The 17337-nt window shown below is 43.3% G+C and overlaps 1 protein-coding gene across 1 annotated transcript in view; it reads left to right on the forward strand.

The window, feature by feature from the left end:
* Nucleotides 1-17337, forward strand: part of FASN (fatty acid synthase) — a 66924-nt gene that overhangs the window by 17364 nt on the left and 32223 nt on the right. The window contains exons 9-19 of the mRNA XM_024203161.2: nucleotides 2139-2598; nucleotides 2990-3177; nucleotides 3719-3908; nucleotides 6025-6119; nucleotides 6557-6691; nucleotides 7078-7281; nucleotides 15078-15193; nucleotides 15641-15816; nucleotides 16137-16328; nucleotides 16771-16851; nucleotides 16952-17137. Coding sequence (XP_024058929.1) covers nucleotides 2139-2598; nucleotides 2990-3177; nucleotides 3719-3908; nucleotides 6025-6119; nucleotides 6557-6691; nucleotides 7078-7281; nucleotides 15078-15193; nucleotides 15641-15816; nucleotides 16137-16328; nucleotides 16771-16851; nucleotides 16952-17137 — 2023 coding nt within the window. The remainder of the gene's footprint in view (nucleotides 1-2138; nucleotides 2599-2989; nucleotides 3178-3718; nucleotides 3909-6024; nucleotides 6120-6556; nucleotides 6692-7077; nucleotides 7282-15077; nucleotides 15194-15640; nucleotides 15817-16136; nucleotides 16329-16770; nucleotides 16852-16951; nucleotides 17138-17337) is intronic.

Below are 17337 nucleotides of genomic sequence, written 5' to 3' on the forward strand. Positions count from 1 at the left end.
ACCTCACTTCTTCAGATGCAAGAAGTGAGGTTCTTACCCACGAAAGCTTATGCTCCCAATACTTCTGTTAGTCTTAAAGGTGCCACAGGACCCTCTGTTGCTTGTCTCTGTAATGGAGCTCAAGGCGTACTCCAAGGATTCTCTGATGTGAGAACCTCCCACGCTGACCAGACCTTCAGTAGTTAGGCCAGCAGGTAGGTTTGTATCCTGCTGGTAGGGATTTCTGCCACCACTACCCTTTTGCAGCTTGTGCTTAGTGTGGATATTGTTGGTTAGTATTAGTTTTGTGGTAGCACCCAGAGGCGGCAGTCAGGATCAGGGCCTCGTTGTGCTAGACACAGACAGTCCCTACCCCCAAGATCTTGCTATCTAATTAAAGATGTGACATGTGGCTGTAGTGAACAATTGGAAGGAACATCCCACGGCAATGACCCATTCCCATTTCTTTATGTGGATGAGCTGTAGTGCCCACCCACCTCTTACAGTAGAATTACATCTGACAAATAAAATAGGACATAGAAGTTTGTAAGTAATAGTAGCCCATTTAATTCCACTCCATGCTGTCCCCAGCCTCCTTCCCAATGCCTTTTAAACAATCCAGTAAAAACCCTTTGTAAGGGATTATTCCTAGCAACCTCCCCTCCCCCAGCCCCATGAGCTCCTCCTTCTAGGGAGCTGAATCTAGTGCTCATTAAGTTGGTAGCAAACATCTCCCAAAGGTTCAGTTGAAATAGAAACATCGTTTGGCCATCAACACTGCTTTCCTAGTGGTGAAAAGTCAGAGATAAAAGCCACAATGTCTTACTTCTAAACCTCCACTTTCACTGTGCCCATATGGATAAAGTAGTTCTATGCTCATGGTCTATATTCTTAACTAAAATGGCTTCAAATTCCATCTTACCCAGTTCAGCATGTCAGTCTTCCCTAAACCACCTCCTGTGGCAGCAGAATCTAGGCTGAGTAGTTCAGTTACCAGAGTGTTTAACTGCTATTCAGGAAAGACAAAACCCCACTTAGATAGTTTGTCTCTGGGGGAGCCTAGTGGGTGCACCTGCTAAGCCTTTCTAAATGCTTCAAATATGTTTGAGTATGACCTTGTGGGTATATAGGCCTCTGGGATAAAACACTAGACCAGATCCACAGCAGCCTTCTCAGCTTGTACAGGGAATGTTTCCATCAGTGAGGCTCATGGGGCTGTTACCTGGGGTGGGACCCAGAAGGCTTTGCAGTCTTGTTTTCTTGACTTGGCTTCCAAGTCTGATACCCAATTCAGGAGAATAATCCCACTGACTGTCTCTCATCAGAGCCACCTGCCTTGTGGGTTGTTTCTGAACAGCGGGGGGATGTTGGTTGGGGCCTGAGAACACTGCAGTAATACCAATAACTGGTGTGGTTTTGAGGCTGCAGCTGCTTGTATAATTTCTGGCCTGAACTGCCTGTGCCACAAGGGAATATGTGCACAGCCTTGATACCTGTTGCTTCCCCAGGGGCTCCCGTCTTGGGGTTGAGTGCATACATAACCATGAGTTGGGAGTCGTTTTTGCTTTCAGTCTGTTTGAAACCGGTAGATTACTTCATAGCTTTTCTTTCATGCTGGTCCTGTACCTAGATTGGAAAAACATGCAGAGCAGGACCGAGACTCCTTTAGCTAGATCTGCCAGTCTGGGAATAGCTTTCTCAGACAGCAGAGAAAAGGTAGAAATGGGAGATTCGGTGATGGTGAAGAAGAGGGTGGGGAGGCACCATGCGAGGAAGGAAAAAAATGAGCTGGGCAGTGCAGATTTTGTGGAGGGATGGGGGAGAAGGGGGGATGATATTCCGTGTCAAGTAAGACAGCGCAGTCTACTGGGTAGAGTGTGACTTCAGAATTCTCAGACTAGTTCTGCTAGTGACTTCCTGGGTGGCCTTGATTTATTTAAGCTACTTAGCCCCTCTGTGCCTTAGTTTCACCATCTGTAACCTGGGGACAATAATACCTATTTACCTTTTGTGAAGTGTTCTAAAATCCAGTATAGTGACAGAAGGAGCCATTTAAGTGCAAATGCTAAGCCGTTTGTAGAACAAAACTAACAAGGTGTCTGTTAAAACAAAAAAGAATATCTGAGCCATAATTGTTCTGTTCTGCTCTCTCTCTCCAGGTGATTCTCTCTCTGGAACATGGGCTGTGGGCTCCAAACATTCATTACAACACCCCAAATCCAGAAATTCCAGCCTTACAAGATGGTCGTGTCCAGGTGGTTGCTAAACCAACCCCAGTAAAAGGTGGCCTTGTCAGTATCAATTCTTTTGGCTTTGGAGGTTCTAATGTCCATGTTATTCTGAGACCAAATAAGAAGAAATTCTACCCTCTGGAGACGCACAATTGGCCACGACTGGTCCAAGTTTGTGGCAGGACACAGGAAGCCGTGGAAATGCTAATAGAGCAAAGCAGAAGACTGAGGGAGAACAGCTCATTTGTGAGCCTGCTCAATGATATCTCTGGGATCCCTATTTCATCCATGCCCTACAGGGGCTACACCTTAATTGGCAGCCAGAGTGACATAAAGGAGGTTCAGCAGACTCAAACATCTGGGAGGCCACTCTGGTATATCTGCTCAGGTAATTCCACCTTAAGGGGGATCAGACTCTAACAATCTGTTCTGTATCTTTGGAAGCTTGAGGCTGTCTGTTGATTCTAGGCTCTGTTCCTTGTTCTGCTTAGTTTTGTGGTATGTGCACTAGTTAAGAGATTTTTTTTTCAGGATCTCCTGTTTACTGCATTGATCATGTGGACTATCTGCAGATAATCCTCCATCTAATACAATTTCCCTTCTCCTGGTTAACAAATCCTAGGAGACAGAAAAACAGTGCATCATGTTCACTTTGGAGATTTGAGGTCTGCAAGATGTTCTCCTAGACTGAATTCTTCTTACATCTTCCCATTGCTAGAGCAAATGCTCAGCTCTCCCTCCCCCATGAGCAAGGCTTATCATCCCCTCTCATCCCACAGGCATGGGAACACAGTGGAAGGGGATGGGCCTTAGCCTGATGAAGCTTGAGCTGTTCCAACAGTCCATCTTACGCTCCGATGAGGCTCTGAAGGACACGGGACTGAAGGTATCTGACCTGCTCCTGAATGCAGATGAGAACACGTTTGAAGATGCTGTCCATGCATTTGTTGGCCTTGCTGCTATTCAGGTAAGGGTGAAAGCTGAGGCCCTTTCCCAGTTTTGTTCCAAGTGTATCTGCTTGGCCACTAATATTGCCTGTCATTCAGCTCATGATCCTTCTAATAGTCTTGTGTAAGCTGCTAAGGAGCACACCTGATGTGGCAGCCAGGCTTGAGTGTGCCTTTGGCATTGTTAGGAATTATGTATATGTGCATGTGCTGTGCTTACACAGACAGTCTTAGGTCTGAGCACACAGTGCAGTTGTGGGCAGTTCCACCTCCACAGCCCAGAAGCAGCAGCAGCAATAGTGACTTGTGGGCGTGGGAAAACAGTGGAAGGGACTGATGAAGAAGAAAATTGGGGGGGGAGGCACTAGGATCCTTCCACTTCCTCAGTTTAGGGCCAGAACTTTGTTTGGAGGTGGGTGTAGGGAGCAGCAGTAAGATTAGGAAGGGACTTTGCTCTGTAGAGGGAAGCTTATTTTGGCTTTTCCAATATGCCTATTACCATGCTATCAAGGCACGACCATCCCAGAGGTGTGACATTGGTAATACTGCTTTTCCTCCTAGATTGCACAGATCGACATTCTGAAGGCCATGGATCTGCAGCCTGATGGAATTGTTGGTCACTCAGTAGGAGAGCTGGCCTGTGGCTATGCAGATAACTCCTTAAGTCATGAAGAGGCCATTCTTGCTGCCTACTGGAGGGGGCGGTGCATCAAAGAGGCCAAACTACCCCCAGGAGGAATGGCTGCTGTTGGTAGGTATAGGAGTATATCCTTTCCTAGGTGGATAATATCCCTGTGGGCGCATGGGCGCATGCACATATGCGCACTCTCTCCTGTCTTGTTTGTTAATTGTAATAAACAGATTCCATGAGAGGCAGTAAACTTGGGCTATCTGACATGGCAGTGGGGAAAGTGGATGGAGAGAGACATTTTTATTTAAAGGTGTTTAATTTTTTAAAAAATTACCAATACATCTAAACTCTTACAGGTCATAACTTGACAACTTGTTCATCTTTCTGGTTACACGTTAGCGTATATTAAAAACTAACGAACAAAAAGGCTAGAAATTATCAGAAGTACAGTAATAGAAATCAGTCGTAACCCTTCACCTGCAATACTGTCTGGTTCTTGTCACTCTCTCAAGAGCAGAAGTAGAGAGGGTTCAGAGATGGATGACAAACGATTAGAAGCCCGGAAGAATTGGTTTGTGGAGTTTTTTTGGTATGATGGAGTGAAAAGGTTAGGACAGTCTAATTTAGAGAAGACACAAAAAATGAACAGGTGGCTTTTTTTTGTTACGTTTCAAGAACCAAAACAGATCTCCTAGAGAAGGTAAATTGGGCCCTCAGTTTCACATAATACAAGTACAAGAAGACCTTCTATGAAATCAAAAAGTAACAAATTTAAAACCAATAAAAATAAATACATTGACACAACACATAATTGGCCTGTGGAACTTACTACCACAAGGCCTCATGGAGGCCAAGAACTTAATAGGATTTAAAAAAATTAAACCCTTTTTTAAAAAATCTGGATAATGAGTTAATTTTATCCTATGGGATAAATTTTATCCTACCTACTCCAGGGCATAAGCCAACCTTAACTGATTTTGGGTGGGGGCTAGGAAGAAACTTCCTCTATGGGCATGTTGTTCCATAACTGGCCAATCCTCAGGCCACTGTCAGACTTGATATTGGACTACATAGACCCTGATCTGGTCTGGCAACTTGTCTATTGGTTACAAGTAAAGCTTTTGCTATTTTTATTTTCTTGTTATTTCAAGGAAAAAGTGAGGTTCTTACCCACAAAAGCTTATGCTCCCTATACTTCTGTTAGTCTTAAAGGTGCCACAGGACCCTCTGTTGCTTTATTTCATGAACACCTTATTTGATAACTATGAATGTTCAAGTTAGAAAGGAGCCAAAAATTACAGATTAGGGCAGCTGTGTTGGGGGCTGAAGCATTTATACATCACTTGCTACAGGCATAATTCTAGTGTTTCACTTACTATGATATTTCCACTGGGAACCAACTCATTTAGCATTGTCTTTAGCTTGCTAGTGAGTACATAAGTCATTTACTTATCACTGATCATTTCTGGTAGTCACTGCATATAATAGGTCAGATCTTTCATAACCAGAATTTGAGCTCATGTTTTGTCCATTGCCTCTTACCCATGTGATAGATCCGGGCCAAATTCTACTTTCACTAGATTAGCTTAAATCCATAGTAACTTTCGACTTCAACGGTGATATCTTAATTTCACAAAGACTGTAAACAAGTGCAGAATTTGACCATTCTCTCCAGTTTTAAGAATGGCATTCCTTGCTAAGGACAAGGTAAACTGTTAGAGGGAGATCTTCTTTTTAATCGGTTTTTCAAATAGTGTAAGCTTTTGTGTCTAAATCTGAGGTTTACATGAAAAGTACATATTAGAACTCTGTCATTTCCCTATCATGGGGATGAAATTTTGATCCCTCTGTCTGTAATCTCAAAGCATATAGCTGGTGGAATCTAGTGGGTTTTACATAAGCAATACAGAGCTCTGTCTGACTTGATTCTTCATGGCGAGCGATATAATGGATTTCAAGAACGTCATCCCAAAATTTAGAGATTGATTTCTTCATGGAAGTCAGTTCTGCCACCTCCCATGGGCACAGATACTTCAGTGATGGTGAGCATTATAAAACCCTAAGATTGGTCCTGACAAGACTAGGATTATCCGTCCCCAAAAATCTTGAATCCAGCAGGGTAGTCAGCTGCTAGAATCCCTACCATCAGGAGTTCCGGGCTTAACCTGGCTACATAAGCTACTGCATAATTTTTCCTGGGAACATTTGCATCATCTTGAGGATTTTTCCTCTGCAGGTCTGACATGGGAGGAATGTAAGCGTCGTTGTCCTCCTGGCGTGGTACCTGCCTGTCACAACTCTGAAGACACTGTCACTGTTTCAGGGCCTCAGGTGAGCAAATATATGGAAACCAGCCTTCATAAGAGACCTTGCCTTCCAAGGCTGCAAACTGGGGCACCATCTGGTGTGTCTTCCATTACTGGAATTACACCATGTGCCCCAGGAGTGAAAGAAGGGCAGTCCGGTTAAACCAAAGTAGTGGGAGGGAACTTACCTCTTGCATCTGAATTTAAACACTTAAGTGCCACTTGATGGGAATCAGAGTTGTTGTTTTTGTTCCTAGTCTGCAAGAAGCATGTGATCTGTATTTCAGTAGTGTTATATTCACAGGGATGTTGTGTCACCTTCACATGAGGAATATGAGGGGAGTGCAGTGATACCTCTTCATGGGAGCACAGAGCCTCATCAAATGGCTAATGGCAGAGGAAAGCTGGATGCCCAAACTCCATGAAATAATAATTCTTGCTCAATTCTATCCCATTTCCTAGGATACTGTGAATGAGTTTGTAGCCAAACTGAAAAAGGAAGGAGTGTTTGCAAAGGAGGTGCGCAGCGCTGGGGTTGCTTTTCATTCATATTACATGGCGTCTATTGCACCAGTCCTACTTAGTGCCCTGCAGAAGGTAATGTCACTGAGTGATGGCTTATGCTGGGGGCTTGTGGATAAAGGGAGCCGTGACTAGCATCCTACATGCTGTGGGAGAGAGGGGCTTAAAGGAGATCCTCATGTGCAGGAGTTAGGAGAGGTTGGGCTGCATGCAGTAACAGTTGCTGGCTTTCTGTGGCACAGGCAGTTGGAAGCCCGTGGACATCCAGCAAGAGTAAACCTGACCTCACAAGTTGAGAAAAGTGGCTCATACAAACCTCTGGGGCTTGGGTTTTCTTTTTTTTTTTTTTTTTGGGGGGGGGGGGTTTTTTTTTTTTTTTTTTTGGGGGGGGGGGGGGGGTTGTTATCTTGTCCTTTCATGTCCTGTGACATCTATATTTTGTTGTTGTTGGTCTATTGTAGGTAATTCCAAATGCAAAGCCTCGTTCAGCTCGTTGGATCAGCACCTCCATCCCCGAGTCTCAGTGGCAGAGTGAGCTGGCTCGGCATTCCTCTGCCGAGTACCATGTGAACAACCTGGTGAGCCCAGTGCTGTTCCAGGAAGGTCTGAGGCATGTTCCAGACAATGCTGTTGTGGTGGAGATTGCCCCACATGCGCTGTTACAGGTATTTCACTTGGGAAGGTTCTAAGAATCAGGGAACATCTTAGTTTTTCTAGCGCTGAGAACACCTTGCCCAGCCATTTCTAGTCTCCCTGATTTAGCATTAAAAATCAACATGTCCCAACATATTCCGCACCACATCCCCACCCACACAGTCAAGTCATCCAAATACTTGCCTTTGCACATTGTGCACGCCTGTGTCGTCCCCCCCAAGCAGTCAAGTGCCTGAACTGGTGAACGAGTAGGAGAAACGAGGAGCTTCTTGGATGATCTAACCAATGTGTGTGGGAAGTAAGCAGTAGGGAAGAGAGCCAGAAGTCTTACTACCTTGGGTTGTAATCTTGTCAGATCTTATTAAGCTAAACAGCATCAGGCTGGGCCAGTACTTGAATGGGAGGCTTGCAGTGGTACAGGAAGAATCAATACTGGGGATTAGAAAGTGTCCCTCTTTTGTCTAAGAGCACTTGATAGCTATTTGGATACCATGGCGATGAGGGCCATATAAGTATCTAAATAGAGGAATTCTTCCTAGATCTTGAATCACTTCACCCACCTGTCTCTGAATCTGCTCTATGCTATGCTCTAATTTACCTTGGGCTTTTTATTTTAGAACGAGTATTTAAAAACAAAACTACCAAGATAATTCAACACTAATCCTTCTCATTTCATTGCTCACTTTCACAGCTGCATAGTTTAAAAAACAAAACCAAAAAAACAACCCACATACACAACTAAAATATACAGTGTAATGATAGCAATGCAATACCACACTCCTGTTACTAAGAATAATAATACATAGTGCTTATGTAGTGTTGCATCTTCCAGATACTGTACAAATGTTAGCTAACTAATCCTCACATGGCTCTTGAGAGCGAGGAAGATAAGTACTTATTTTATTTTTTTATGGGAGGAAAGGGGTTCGGAGCTGAGATACTAAGGAAAAGGCTCACGCTTTCAAAAGTGTCCACTAATTTTGAGGACATCAATTTTGGGGTAACTCTCACTTGAGACCTCTCAGTTCTCATTTCCTCCGTACTCACTTCAAAGGTGCTGTGTATTCATAGCTCTGATTGACTTCAGTTGAAGTTATGGATGCTCACAACTTGTGAAAATCCCTAGGTGTCAAGTTAGACACCTTAAAAATTGGTGGATTTTCCTGGAAATTTTAGCCTAAATGGTTTGTGGTTCCCATGCTGCATTTCAGCTAACATTGATATTATGAGTTTGCATTGTCTTGTGTTCCTATAAACTTGAGTTTCATTATTCTGAGGCCAGATCTTGTTACTCCTTGCAGGTAATGCTGTTGAAATCAATGATATTTTTTTGCAGGAGTAAGACAAATGGCAAATTGACATAGAGACAAGGACTCTAAGGAAGTTGCATCTTGAAAATACAGCCACTTTTTTTTGTTAGGAGTGTACAAAAATATATCTACTACTTCACCCTACATAACTCAAAAATGGACAAAACTCACTTCAGCTTTCTAAAAGGTATTGCCTTGGTGCTCAGCCCAGATGTAGAGAATTTAAACTAAAATGAAATATTTCAGAAAATTAAGAGCATTTGAAAGCATTGGATGACTCATAAATTCCAAGGTGAGAAGGAATTTAGTCTGACCACCTGTTTCACACAGGCTGTAGAACTTCCCAAAAACATCCTATCTTGATTTGAAAAGTTGTTAGTGATGGAGAAGCCACCATGACCCTTGGTAAATTGTCCCAATGGTTAATTAATCTCACTGTTAAAAATTTACACTTTTATTTCCAGTTTGGAAGTTCAGCCTAGACAAATTCAGCCACTGGATTGTGTTATGCCTGTGTCTGCTCGACTGAAGAGTAATATGTTACCCATATAGGTTCTTATAGACTGTAATCAAGTCATCCCTTAACCGTCTCTTTGTTCAGCTAAATAGATGGTGCTCCTTGAGTCTAACTATAAGGCATGTTTTCTAATCCTTTAATTATTCTCGTGGCTGTTCTCTGAACCCTCCCCAAGTTATCAACATCCTTCTTGAATTGTGGGCACCAGAACTGGACACAGTATTCCAGCAGTAGTCACACCAGTGCCAAATACAGAGGTAAAATAGCCTCTATACTCCTACTCAAGATTCTTCTGTTTATCCATCCAAGGATCCCATTAGCTCTTTTGACCCAGCGTTGCACTGGGAAACCATGTTCAGTTGTTTATTCACCAAGATCTCCAATCTGGAGTCACTCCTTCCGCGGATAGAATCCCCCATCCTGTAAGTGTGGTCTATATTCCATATTTAGCCATGTAAAACACACATTGTTTGCTTGTGCCCAGCTTACCAAGCAATCACTACCCCAATTTTTGTGTCATCTGCAAATTTTATTGGTGATATTTGTTTTCTTCTAGGGCATTAAAAATGTTAAATAGTGAAGGGCAAAGAACCAATCCCTGCAGGAACCCACTAGAAATACACCCACTTGATGATGATGATGATGATTCCGTGGTTACAATTACATTTTTTTGAGACCTAATAAGCTTTTAATCCCACTAAATATATGCCTTGGTTAATTTTATATCTTTCTAGTTTCCTAATCCGAGTCATGTGGTACCAAATCAAATGCCCCTACAGAAGTCTAAGTGTATTGCATGAGAACTATTACTTTTATCAACCAAACTTGTAATCTCCTTTTTAAAAAAAAAAAAAAAAAAATCAAGTTTGTCAGGATCTATTTTCCATAAACCCATATTGAATGGCATTGATTATATTACCTCCATTATCTCATTAACCTCCTTATCTTGCCCAGGGTCAATGTCAGTCTTGCCTTTTAATTACCCAGGTCATCGCGTTTACCCTTTTTTTTGAAATATTGGCACAACATTTGATTTCTTCTGGAACTTCCCCAGTGTTCCAAGATTTATTGAAAAACATTTAACAGTCCAGTGAGATCCTCAGCCAGCTATTTTAAAACTCTTGGATGCAAGTTATCTGGACCTGCTGATTTTAGAATGTCTGACTTTAATAGCTGCTGTTTAACATCCTCCTGAGATATTAGTGGAATGGAAAGAGTGTTATATGATATGACTACAACAAAAAATCCACAATGATTTTGGGTTTTTTCTCTCCTCCCCCCACCCACCCCAAATATGGAAAAAAATTTAGTGAACACTTTGGCCTTTTCTGCGTTATTATCGATAATTCTACCCTTTCCATCTAGTAATAGACCAACACAGTTGTTAGTATTCTTTTTGTTCTGAATATACTTGAAGTCGTCCTTGTTGTCTTTAACTCTGCTGGCCAAAGACTTCTCAGTTTGTCTGCTTTCCTTATCAATTTTCTACAATTCCTAGCTTCTGATTTATATTCATTACTATCAACTTCCCCTTTCTTACATTTGTTTTATTTTTTTGTAGCTACCTCCACTTGCCCTCTAAACCACGTCATTTTTATTTATTTATTTTTTTTTAACCAGCACAGCCTTCTTCCTTAGTTGTGGGATTGTGGCTTTTTAGGGTTGTCACAGTTCAGGGCAACTACACCTGTATTTCCTCTCAGTGCTCCAGCAAGGTCACCCACTCTCAGGCTTCCAGCTTCCCAACTGCTGTTGCCTCTTTTGGGTGGAGGACTACATCTCACCCTGGTCAGAAGGGAGTATGTCCAAACTGCACAGTTTCCTGCCTTCGCTATGTATTTCCCAGCAAAGACAGTCTACCTAAACACACATGTTTGCTTTCTCTTCAGGCTGATTAGAGTGATTTGCTTCAGATCCAAGTTACCACACAGTTCTTTCTAAGCAAGCCTATTTTATTCTTAAGGTAAAAAAGTATTAAAGAGAAACCATATTAAAAAGACTAAAACAACGTACACACATGCTAATAAACTTAACAGGAATCATCCCACCCTAGGGATTTCTTTGCGGTTACAAGTTAATCAAAGCTGCAGCTCAGAACAAGCATTCAGTCTTATGAGGCCTCAGTAGGCCAAGTCCTTCCAACCCTCCTGTAAGGCTTGGGGCCCTTCAAGGACCAGGGGTCCTATCCTTTTTTTTGAATTAGGAAGAAGGCCCTGCGTCAGCTTAAAACCCAGGCTCTTATCCAAGTCTTCTTTGTTGGTCTCTGGAGAATCTAGTTTGAACTAGTATGTGCATATTTCCCCAGGGAGGTGGCATCAAAGGCTAATAAGAGGAAGTTCATTAGCATCCCACTCCCTACCATACAAGGTACTTAGAGTGCCACAACAAATACATGGTTGCATTTTTAATTCAGTTTATCCCAAAGCTATTAACCCTAATGCAGTAAAGTTCATCTTAATTCAATAACGTTTGTTCAGGATATTACAGGACATTGTCAGTCTGTCACATGGGCATCTAGTAAAGTATTCTTAAACAACTCACAATATTACCTTTTTCTGATTAAAGTCTTCACAGCTGATTTGGCTCATAATTGTTTTCAGGTGTGACAATGGATGCCTCAACTTGATCTCCACTGTAACTTGCTTCCAGGTACATAGGCCTCTGCAGACAGACCTAGGAGGTGGCTGTCTAGCCACATAGCTACAGAGCTGGCAGTTAGGGTGGCACACGTGCCATGAAGGCCAGTGTTCAACACAAAGGGGATAAATCTGCCCCCTTCAACTCTTTATCCTAGGTGTTCTTCTCTCAGGCTGTGGTAATGCATGACACAAGGAGACGGTCTTAAAATCTCCCCAGGTGTGAGTTGTGGTTGCTGAGCTTCCCTCTGTGCTGAAGTTCCAACTCAAAAGGGTTTGTTCTCTTGTCATAATGCCCCCACCCTCCCTCCAGAGGCTGAGGACCTGTGATCTTTAGATGGTGCAGAGGAAGGCACCTTTCATAGTTTCAGTGGTTCTTGGAAGTCCCACGAAACAGAAAAGAAAAAGGGTCTTTCCTTTTGGGGTCTGTTCCTCTGAGGTTCTCTTTGGAACTGTTGTCCTGGGATCCCAAGGGCTGCTCTCCCCTAGATTACCAGGTGCTGGTTCGAGTCTCTCTAGACTCTTCATCCCTTATGTACAATGGAAGAATGAATATTGTTGCTGCAGGAACCATGTTCCGGAGCAGTCTGGTGCTATGGTCATCTTGATTCTGAGAAACAGGAACTAGCCCACTCTGTTATGGCTCTACTTCCTTAGAATCCTAATTCAGGAATAGCAACATCTCGGGATATTCAGAGGTTCCTTTGAAAAGTTTCAGGGTTCAGTACTTAATATTTTGGGACTTTTGACCTATGGTCCTCTGCTTCCTTTTCAAGCTGTGAGAGCAAAAAACAGAGGGCCTCCTCCTCTATAGATGGTGAAAGCCCTTGCATGGATTCTTAAAAATCCCCAGTGATGGAGATTCCACAACCTCCCTAGGCAATTTATTCCAGTGCTTAACCACTCTGACAGGAAGTTTTTCCTAATGTCCAACCTAAACTGCCCTTGCTGCAATTTAAGCCCATTGCTTCTTGTCCTACCCTCAGAGGTTAAGAAGAGCAATTTTTCTCCTTCCTCCTTGTAACAACCTTTTATGGACTTGAAAACTGTTATCATGTCCCCTCTCAGTCTTCTCTTCTCCAGACTAAACAAACCCAGTTTTTTCAATCTTCCCTCATAGGCCATGTTTTCTAGACCTTTAATCATTTTTGTTGCTCTTCTCTGGTCTCGCTCCAATTTATCCACCTCTTTCCTGAAATGTGGCGCACAGAACTGGACACACTACTCCAGTTGAGGCCTAGTCAGCGCGGAGTAGAGCGGAAGAATTACTTCTCTCTTCTTGCTTACAGTACTCCTGCTAATACATCCCAGAATGATGTTTGCTTTTTTTGCAACAGCTTTACACTGTTGACTCATATTTAGCTTCTGATCCACTATCTTCCAGAGCTGACGCTAGTTTTGGTAGGGTGGTCCTGCAATCCAGAGACCCTGAGCTCTGCCTCTTGGGGTGGATACTGCTTGTGAGTAACTTAAGTGGCATACATGGCTGCATCAAATCTCAAAGAACCACAGTTACAATAAGTAACCATTTCTTCTTGTGGCTTTTACTGCACATGGAAAGCCTAAAGATAGGAAGGTGTCTTTGACCCTTGGAGAATTAAGGATCCAATGACTGGTTATGCTGGGAAGAAAGGTGTATTCCCTCAGTGGCCTTAATTTGAGAGCTGCAACCTATAAGGCAATTGTGGCCAGATGTACCTTTAGCTATGCTCAAAAACTCCCCATTTTGGAACTCCTCTCCTGAGATGATGTTGAGAGCAGTGATTTTTTTTTTTTTTTTTGACCCTATTGAACTGGGAGCCAGAGAAGTGGTGCTAGAGCCTTACCAGGAGAAAAGGTAGTTATTCCTAAAAGAAATAGTGTTTTGTCTTATTTTGGGCCTCCACAAATAGGAGATTCCTAAGGGAAATGAAATTCTGGGCAGCTTCGTTAGGGAGAAGAATCCCTATTCTCAACCCTAAGGCCTGGTTCACAGCCTTTGATCTTTTGAAATGCCCACTTCCCACACTTCAGTAAAGCAAAAGCACAAAGTGACTCAGGTTCCTGGTGAGGAATTACTGCTACTGGTACAAAGGTACTGCCTCTCAGTGGAGCAGCAGTGTATTCACTCTGAGTGCAGCATGGTAGTTAAAGCTCATCTATGACAGCAGAAGCATGCATGTCTATCCATACCTGGGCTTGCCCCGCTCTGGCCCGGCCAGGTGGCTCTGAACGCTGCCTCGTCCGCAGGCACCGCCCCTGCAGCTCCCATTGGCGCGCCAGAGGGGGCCACTGGAGGGCGTAGGAGCTGGAGCAGGGCCATGTCGCTGCTTCCTAGAGCCGTGTGGAGCGGCCTCCGACCCTGCTCTCCAGCTGCAGCGCCGGAGCAGGGCAAGCCCAAGATCCTGCTCCCCAGCGGGAGCTCGAGGGCCAGCTTAAAACAGCCCGTGGGCCAGATCCAGCCCACGGGCCATAGTTTGCCCACCCCTGTTATAACTCTTTGTAATTAAAGATCTAATATGACTAAGAGGTAGGTGGTAATTGTCAAGCTGACAAGGGAAAGGAAAAACAAAGGTAGTAGCATTTTTAACATGGTATACAATAATATCTTGATTTTAATTCCATTAGATGTAAGTAATGCAGATGTTTAGAAGGCAGGCTTAAACTCAGCAATGTAAATGCAACATTAAGCTTCTACAGTTGAACCCAGTGAGACAATACACAAGCTACCATATAGCACTATCAACACTAACTCAGTTGCATTGTTTGGATTTACTACCCTTTCTCCTTTTTTTGCTGGATCAGTGTGTAGCTTTACATTACTGTTTTTCTGTAAAATGTATCTCATTAAAATATGCAGGTTGTGCCATGGGTGGTAGAACAGTTTTTATAATGGGGGGTGCTGAAAGCAGAAACCATGTATTTGGTGGTTGTTACTATTTCAAGCCGGGGGTGCTACCGCACTTGCAGCATGCCTGAGTTGCACAACATGACCAAGCAAATGTGGTGGTTTTGCTTGTTTGTTACCACCTTCTCTTCTGCATTTCCTGGCTTTCTTTGTGTGTTTCTGTGGGATTTTAGTATGTTGGAGTGTGGGGATTGGTTGGTTGGTTTTTAGGGTTATTAGGTAATTTTTCTCCTTATTATGCTTTTGACCCTGCTCAAGGGAACGTGTCCTCCCTTTTCTTCTCTCCCCTTCCCCTGGCCAAACAAATGTACTTGAACTTCAGACAAAAGACTTGATGTTATAGCCAGAGAAGAAGTCTAAGATCCATAAAGAGAGAGAGCTGTAGGGCAGGGGGACCTCTAAGACCAGGAAATGAATGAATTCCTCTGACAATGATCTTTGATCTCTGCTTGATCAGGCTGTCCTGAGGAGAAGTTTGAAACCAACCTGCACCATTCTACCTTTGATGAAGAGAGAGCACAAAAACAATCTGGAGTTCTTCCTGACACATGTTGGAAAGATCTACCTAACTGGGTAAGGAGCTGTTGAGAGCAGAGAGTTTGCATCCCATCCTTTGGTATGTACCTTTTTGAGAGGGATTGAGACAGCCCCTTAGCTACCCTGTAGAAGGATTTAAGGAACATGTCTGCTACAGTCATGTTGTTCTATGAAGAGATGTCCCTCAGTCAGATCTAAGACTATTGCAAAGAAAATGATACTGCTAGGGTTGGGGCAGATGCATTTTTCAAGAGAAGGAGTTAAATTCTGAGGACTCCTGGAACTGGAGGTTAGACTACCTCCTGGATACAAGCATTGTGTCTCAGGGACTGCTGGTGCTATAATTGCAAATCTGACTGTTGCTGGTGTACTCTGGTGCTAGGTTTGCTGTTGGCCTTTCTCTAGGAATCCCACAGATTGTTATAACTTCTCACCACTGTCAGGGCTAAAATCACTAAATTTTCTTGACCTTTGTCTTTCCAGAATAAATGTTCTCTCAAATAATCTGTTCCCACTTGTTGAATATCCTGCCCCAGTGGGAACCCCATTAATATCTCCTTACATCTTGTGGGACCACAGCCAGACTTGGGACGTCCCAAAAGCTGAAGACTTTCCCACCGGCTCTGGGGGATCTTCATCAGCATCAATCTATAATATTGGTGCGTACCTGTCTTCCTCACTTCTATGTCAGTTTCTCTTGTTCACAAAATGGGAATATAAAGTCCTCTAAGCAGCATCACCAAAACCTTATATGAAGAGGGTGTGCTAACTTTGTGGCTGGAACTGCTCTTGAGGTTAGAAATGAAGTGATCTGAACAAAGCTGGGGGGTTGGCCTGGTTCAGAACAATAGAAGCTTTAAAGACCTCTATGTGGCCAGGAGGGTTGTGAGGAAATTCCTGGAAATTCTTACCTTGCTCTGAAGTCTTCGCTTCCTGAGAGTTCTAAAAGAATTTTTGTTCTTTCTTGTTTAACTGGCAGATATGAATTCTGAATCCTCCGATTATTACTTGGTTGGTCACTGCATTGATGGCAGAGTCCTGTATCCAGCAACTGGGTACCTGGTGCTAGCCTGGCGAACTCTGGCACGGTCTCTGGGGATTACCATGGAACAAATGCCTGTTATTTTTGAAGAGGTTACAATCCATCAGGCAACAATCCTTTCCAAGAAAGGTGAGGGAGAGATTGCATCTGGGATCTCAAGCCTGTATAGTAAAGATTGGGAAAGATGGGCAGAAGGGAAGAGTGCATGGCAGTGGGGAGGGAGAAGGAAACAAATACATTACACTCCACCTTACCCTGTTATACATCCTGAAGTGGGATATCATGTTGTCTCTGTTCCATGTTGTGCGTAGTGGGGCAGAAGGTACTGTGAAGAAGTGGGCTGTAGCCCACGAAAGCTTATGCTCAAATAAATTTGTTAGTCTCTAAGGTGCCACAAGTACTCCTGTTCTTTTTGCGGATACAGACTAACACGGCTGCTACTCTGAAACCTGTGAAAAACAGGAGATTCCAGGGAATTTGGGACAGTTAGTGGAGGGAGTGCATGAGGAAGAACGTGGGATGGAAGGGTCTTCCTAACACACATTTCAGCAATCTCTGGGTTCGTTTGCAGGTTCAACACAGCTGGAGGTGAGACTTCTGCCTGCTTCCCACTGTTTTGAAGTGTCTGGGAATGGAAACCTGGCTGTAAGTGGTAAGTGGATAATTCTGGCTGTCCTGGCCTACTGTGAAGAATCCCATGCTGTATATGTCTGAACACTGACTGCTCTTGTTCTCTATATTGTGTCCGTCAGGGAAAATTTGCCTTTTGGAAGAAACTGCTCTAAATAATTTCCGTAACCAGCAAGTTGACTTGGAGACTCCACCAAAAATGAGGCCCAAATTCAGTCTGTCCAAGGCAGATATTTACAAAGAGCTGCGTCTGCGTGGTTATGATTATGGGCCAACGTTCCAGGGACTTCTAGAATCGAACAATGAAGGTGTGTCTTTCCTATAGAAAGATAATCAAGAAAGTTCTAAGACTAATGATGTGAATGAATGTGATCTGTTTATTAAAAGGACTTTATTTAAAGTGTCATGGAGTGCGGCGTGCCTATGTGCATGACAGAATAAGAATATTGCAACTGTATTGATGGAGCAGTGGGGAGGCTGGTCTCTTCTGGGCAGGGCAGGCATGCAT

The sequence above is a fragment of the Terrapene carolina genome, unplaced genomic scaffold, assembly GCF_002925995.2.
Source record: "Terrapene carolina triunguis isolate 2854851 unplaced genomic scaffold, T_m_triunguis-2.0 Scaffold192, whole genome shotgun sequence".
In the NCBI taxonomy this organism is placed as follows: domain Eukaryota; kingdom Metazoa; phylum Chordata; order Testudines; family Emydidae; genus Terrapene; species Terrapene triunguis.